Source organism: Salvelinus sp. IW2-2015, unplaced genomic scaffold (genome assembly GCF_002910315.2).
Source record: "Salvelinus sp. IW2-2015 unplaced genomic scaffold, ASM291031v2 Un_scaffold995, whole genome shotgun sequence".
NCBI classification, from domain to species: domain Eukaryota; kingdom Metazoa; phylum Chordata; class Actinopteri; order Salmoniformes; family Salmonidae; genus Salvelinus; species Salvelinus sp. IW2-2015.
This window is the reverse complement of record NW_019942677.1, coordinates 29,890-35,898: the sequence shown is the minus strand read 5'-3', so window position 1 is coordinate 35,898 and position 6,009 is coordinate 29,890. Positions and strand designations below refer to the sequence as shown.

Here is a 6,009-nt window from a genome sequence, read left to right as displayed (position 1 = left end):
GGTGGGTCTTGACGAAGGGAAACTGATGTCAATATTTTGTTTGTGGAATGAAATCACCTGGAACTTGAACATTATTTTGTGTAAGAGATCCCAGAAATAAGTCAAATCCTAAAGAGTGCTCACCACAGTCGATGACGAATTCCATCCAACTTTAGATATATATTTTTTATTTAACTAGTCAAGTCAGTTAAGATCAAATTCCTCTTTTCAATGACAGCCTAGGAACAGTGGGTAAACTGCCTTGTTCAGGGGCCTCGGAGAGTCGATCTTGCAACCTTTCAGTTACAAGTCCGACGCTCTGGCTTTTGGCTACCTGCCGCCCCCGAACAAGGCAGTTGATTGAGTGCTGGCGCAATGTACTTGGATTCATGTCCTCAAAGTACATCGTTCAGTGTCTAATAATTTAGAGAATTTCCTGACCAGGTAACCGGATTACACATTTGACAAGTATGAACATGACCCACTCTACAGGCTAATGCATTATGTTCCATAAAGACATACACCCAATATGCAAAGTAAACCATGACTAAATTCACATTGAGATAATGGCAGTTGAGTGTTACACTAGTAGCAAGTAATATTATAGTAGTAATCAGCACAAAGGGAGGCTACAAAATGATTGTCGAACAGCGGCTTCATTTTATTAGAAGGGTAACATAATCAAAGTCAATTTCAAGATGGCTCCACGTGTTCCTTGTAGAACTCAGTACATTACACTCGCGCATCCTCCAGCAATCCAAAATTAAGTGCTACAGTTCCTCCTCCCCCTCCCTCGTTTCCGTTGCCAGGATTGGACAAGCAGGGATTCAAACAGCTGGGGGGGAAAAAAAGAAAGAGTCTCAGGTGAATTTAAAGACATGCGCACAAACATTTTAACAAAATACTGAGTTTTGGGTCATTCAAAGCTGCATGAGGCAGAACGTATAGCTACAGCCTCAAGTTGCTCCCTTGGACAGCTACAGGTCCTTGTTCAACTTAACAATCCTGTCCATCTATAGTGCAATTAGGCTTCCAACATCCATTTTAAAACTTAGTGCATCAACATTTAACAATCAAAAGCATCAGCCGTTAGGCTTCGCATAAGTTTAAATTAACGCTGAACTACAATGGTGACAGCAGTAGATTAACAATAATTTTGCAAGTAGAAAACTTGACTACATGAACTAAAGCAGCATGCAATGCAGTGGTGTCATTGTTTTGATACTTTTAACATTATCTAGTCAAGCTAGAAAAATTCAAACCGCAAGCCTACTGGCCAATATAGTGTCACATAATACAACCGCTCTCGTTTTCTGACTACCCTGAGAACATCATGCATTCAGAGGAGAAGTCAGTCTACAGAGAGGGGACAAATCTAGACAGGATAAAGGAAAGGGCAAAGGAGTCAACTGGTAGCCTAGTCATAGTGTGGAATATAAATCACATCAATAGGAACAAAGACAAGTGTTGGTTAACAGGAACTAAATGTACATTGTATGACAGGTACTTTGACTATACTCTAGAAAAGTAGCATGCTTTCACTAACCAAAGCACACAAGGTGTCAAAGTAGAAGAGGCAATAGATTCATAATGAATTCCTGAGTAGACTTCTGACATTGTACGACATTAGCTGTCCCTGTCATCTAGCCCAGGACTCATTACATTCAGATGAAGTGTAATTCATTCTTAATCACATCCCTATTCCCAACTGCTTCCTCAATTTAATCCAAGGACAGGGACCATCACTGAAGCTACATTATATAGACATGTGTATATAGCCACGTTATCGTTAGTAATTGTGTATTTATTCCTTGTGTTATTATTCATCTTTTTTTCCTCTGCATTATTGGGAAGCGCCCATAAGTAAGCATTTCACTGTTAGTCTACACCTGTTTACAAAGAATGTGACAAAGAAACATGCCTTTGATTACCACTGATATGTATACCTGGCCCAAGGGGAAAATACACTCCATTATAACCAGCTAGTCCAGTCTCTGTAGTTTCCAGGAGAAGTCTATTCAAGTCCCAGTAGTGGAGAGCATTCAAGTACAAGGTAGAGACACCCCACCACAGAATGAAGAAAGTGGAGAGCAGAGAGACGAAGAGGGGCAGGAGAGCGGAGCACAGACTAGTCTCGAGAGAGAAAGATTCAAAAAGGAGAGTTGGAAAGCTAGACGATAGGAGCGTGAAGGAGAGACAGAAAAGGAAGAGGGAGCTTAGACGAAGAGCACCGGGTCTTTACAGGTGGCGGCTGCGGCCGAGGAGAAGGCGGCGAGGATGGAGGCGAAGACGACGTCGGGGGACTGGCCGGCGTCGACTGCCTTGTGCAGGCCGCGGGCACTGTAGTATTTGACCAGGGGCACCGTCTGCCCGTGGTAGGCCTCCAGCCGTGAGCGCAGCGTCGACGCATTGTCGTCGCTGCGGCGCATCAGCGGCTCCCCTGTCACCTGATGGGGACAGAGAGATTAAACCTTTCATGGGTGAAAAGGGCAATTTTGGTTTCTTTCTCTGGTCAGGTCTTTTTCCCCACCCCTTTGAGTTGACAGATCTGAAAGACTTGGATCAATGTAGGAAATATGGTGATGGCGCCCCCTAGATCTCAAGTTGGGCAAATGCATCTGCCATATTAAATTCTCTCCTATACAGTCTTGTCAGAGCTATGATGAACACAGAAGGGCTTGTGAAGGTTTGGAGCTGTGTCAAATTGTTTCCCCAGCCAGTAGCACTGAGCTACATCTCTGGGTACACCACACACACATTACAACCCCTCGTGTGTGTTGAAAGCCATCTGTGCTGAGCATCTGAAATGGTCCCACGTGGCTCAGTTGGTAGAGCATTGCAACGATAGGGTTGTGGGTTCAATTCCCACGTGGGACCAGTACAGAGAAGGGGGGAATAGTATGAGATGTAGGCACTCACTACTGTAAGTCGCTCTGGATAAACTCATCTGCTAAATGAAACAAGAGCTCAGAGCCATTAGCACAGAAGCTCTTAGCCAAGGGGTTTCACAACACTTGTGAAAGACTGTGTGCAAATGAGCCACTGCTTTGTCATATTACAAGCATAGACACTTGTTAAGTGCATGTTTGACCAAACTTGAACACACACACACACTTTTGAAGTGCAAGTTGACCAAGAAACGCATTTGAACACGAGTTAGCAGATTGGGATCTACAATAGAAGTAAGATTTCCAGACTCAGGAAGGGCGACGTCCGTCGACAAAATACTTACGTCGTCCTTCATTGGCTCTTTGGGTGGGTTGAACTCCTCGTGGTAGGAGCGACCACTAGGCTGGTGAATTAGTCTGAGGGGGAGAGGAGAAGGTTAGTCCTCCACCCACATTGCCCTTGGCCCACTTCAAAGGCTTACACTATATCCCACCATGGCCACACAGAAGCCCTTTTTGACATGCTGATGTGACCATTTCAATGGACTACAGGTACATCACTTCCGCTCTTTGAAGCGGTGTCTTCAATACAGAGCATTGTTCGTCGTGGATGAGGTGGTATTGCTCTGCAACATTATTTGTCCAACAAGTGGTCGATAATAACTAGCTCAGACCACAGGGCACCGCAGAATATTTGGTCCTACCTGCCACAGATCCTGCGCACCAGTAGGGAGTCGTCGACGGAGAATTCGATCACAGAGTCCAGCTTCTCTGTGCGCTTCTCCAGCAAGTCATCCAGCTATGAGAGAGGGAGTCATGAAACATGGGAGCAGGGAGGTAACAGGTTCATATGCTCAGTGGTAAATTTGAGGGTAAACGTAGTTCACACCCCCCCGCATTCATTTTGTGTGATGTTTACTACTGCTTATGCTTGACTAACAGAAAGACAAACTTTTGCTCTGGGGGATTGACAGCAAAATGGAGTCAGGCACCAACCAATCCTCACCATCTCTGCTTGTTTCACTGTGCGGGGGAATCCATCCAATAGGAACCCCTTCTTACAGGGAGGCGTGTCCAGGTTCTTTTCTATGAGTTCTACCACCATCTCATCACTGACCTATGAGTCATTTGACAGGAGTAAATTCACAGAGTGATGAGCAGTGAAAATAAATGCATGAGAACACACAATTAGGACAAAGGCCCAAGTAAACCGGTCTCTGATTACCACTAAGTTACAGCACCAGTGACACAAAAGATTAATTCCCATTTCAAAAATGCACGCAGAAACATGTTCAGAACTAACATGAAAACACACTACACATCTTACCAGTTTCCCAGCATCCATGGTCTCCTTGAGCCTCTTGCCGAGCCCAGAGCCAGACGCCACCATGGCCCTCAGCATGTCCCCCGTGGCCAGATGACACACGCAGTACTGCTCTGCCAACCGAGGAGCCTTGGAGGAGAGAGGGAGAGCGTGGGTATTGGCATCAAGCCTCATGTTGTAAGGGCAAAAGGTGTAGCATTTAGGTAGTCACGTCTCGAAATTGCAACTTGACAACTCTGAGGAGAAGAGTATGGCCAAGCATATGCGCATCCCAACCTGGCAAACTCCTACAACAGGTTGGAGCCCGTCAAAGGATTAAAGTCGTGCTGAATCGTAAAATGGCTGGCTGTTATCCATATTTTTAGCACAGTCGAAGCGCAAAATTCCTTCAGCTACAGAACGTAGCCTCCACACATGACATGAGTCTGAATGTGTGTGGGGAAGGCACAAAGTAAGTGTTGAATAATTAACTTCATAGCACATGCATTACTGTAGTTTCAAAGACACAATCATGTTGCCATTTTGTTTTTACATTTCAGTGGGATGTTCAGGTTGTGCCACAACAGAAAAAAAGACCAAACCCTCAGGGGACTGACTACATACTTGGGATATTCAAAGCATTTGTCTGAAAGCCCCCTACAGTACTTTTACCAGCCTGTGCAAAAAATAAAAATGTATTCAGTACGTGTGTGTGTGTATTTACAATGCTGTGCAGCTACTATAGCCATGAGACATATGGATACAGGACTGCAAGGAAATACAGAAGTCCCCAACTCTGGTCGTGGGAAGCTGCAGGGTGTATCAGCTTTTGTTCCAGATCAGCCTAAACACACCTGACATAACTACCTAACAAAACCCTGCACAAGCGGTTGCTCTCCTGGACCACATACGCCCAGAAATTAAATAAGAACTTCATTGAGCTTATTGACGGGGAAGTCAAGAGGTTACACGTTTTAACTGAACCTGGTTAGATCAAGTGAAAGCAGTTGGCTCTGGCCAGCTGGAGAGTATGATTCGCATACAGTCACCTAATGTGATGTTGAAAGGGCCCTCTTATCTTTAGGACTCGTCACACAAACGATTGGCATGCGACCTCAGAGACGAGTACCACATTGTGATCTTGCAACACCTTGGCACACAGTCAAACTTGCCAGCACCAGATAGTGGGAGCCAAGAGGGAATTAGTTACATTCCACTTGACAGACGCTCATAACTGGTTAGCGAGCTAGATACAACTTTTATGATACTTCCTTATTCGTCTGATCTAGCTACCCAATTCATTACCCGCGACTTAGTCAAGCGAGCAGAGATAGCCATCTATGCAAGCCAATTCAGAATGAACTTCAGGACAGGGTGTATAAAGTTAGTCGGCAGTGTGGGCCAGGAGGTTTCCCATTCCTTCCACTTCCTTAGCAAGTTAGCATAACTCACTCACCTGTGTTCCTTTCCCAGCACCAGGGGGTCCGAGCAGGATTGCCCGAATTCCCTTTTTTACGTCGGACACAACTTCATTCCGTTGCGTGCTGGGGGCCATGTTCACTTCAGTCGTCCTTGTACCACTTTTCTTATCTGCCAACTCGCCCAAGAAAGGAAGTGTCACCGCCTTCTTCCTGGATGACCCTCTCTTTATCAGAAAATACTTCCATCTCATTGGCCATTAGATGGCTCAGTCAAGCGTCCTACACACTGATTTGCTGAAATAGTACGTTTCTTGATATAACATCCGGGTTTTGCATATGCAATTATGAATCTTCTTTGGTCAGGGACCATCAAAATGAAAATGAACATTGTTATTAGTTACATAATCCTCTATCATTA

General features: G+C 44.9%; 1 protein-coding gene across 3 annotated transcripts; it reads right to left on the bottom strand.

The window, feature by feature from the left end:
- Nucleotides 1-619: 619 nt before the first annotated feature.
- Nucleotides 620-5,797, bottom strand: ak2 (adenylate kinase 2). Of its 3 annotated transcripts, XM_024136688.2 has the most exons (7): nucleotides 5,627-5,796; nucleotides 4,195-4,320; nucleotides 3,874-3,984; nucleotides 3,572-3,666; nucleotides 3,212-3,284; nucleotides 2,222-2,426; nucleotides 620-814 (listed from the first exon to the last, which is right to left on the bottom strand). In XM_024136688.2, the coding sequence occupies exons 1-7, from the start codon at nucleotides 5,723-5,725 to the stop codon at nucleotides 807-809; spliced, it is 717 nt and encodes a 238-aa protein (XP_023992456.1). In that variant the 5' UTR covers nucleotides 5,726-5,796; the 3' UTR covers nucleotides 620-806. The 3 variants fall into 3 exon arrangements, with proteins under 3 accessions (XP_023992456.1, XP_070294622.1, XP_023992455.1); XM_070438521.1 differs by lacking the exon at nucleotides 2,222-2,426; XM_024136687.2 differs by lacking the exon at nucleotides 620-814 and having other exon boundaries at nucleotides 1,507-2,426; nucleotides 5,627-5,797.
- Between the last annotated feature and the right edge of the window lie 212 nt (nucleotides 5,798-6,009).

Excerpts from the sequence above, each read along its gene's own strand:
- ak2 (XM_024136687.2), bottom strand. The coding sequence starts at position 5,725 with ATGGCCCCCAGCACGCAACGGAATGAAGTTGTGTCCGACGTAAAAAAG. Across the intron at positions 3,985-4,194 it reads CCATGGATGCTGGGAAACTG|GTCAGTGATGAGATGGTGGT; the intron begins GTAAGATGTGTA and ends AATGACTCATAG. Across the intron at positions 3,667-3,873 it reads CAGTGAAACAAGCAGAGATG|CTGGATGACTTGCTGGAGAA; the intron begins GTGAGGATTGGT and ends CCTCTCTCATAG.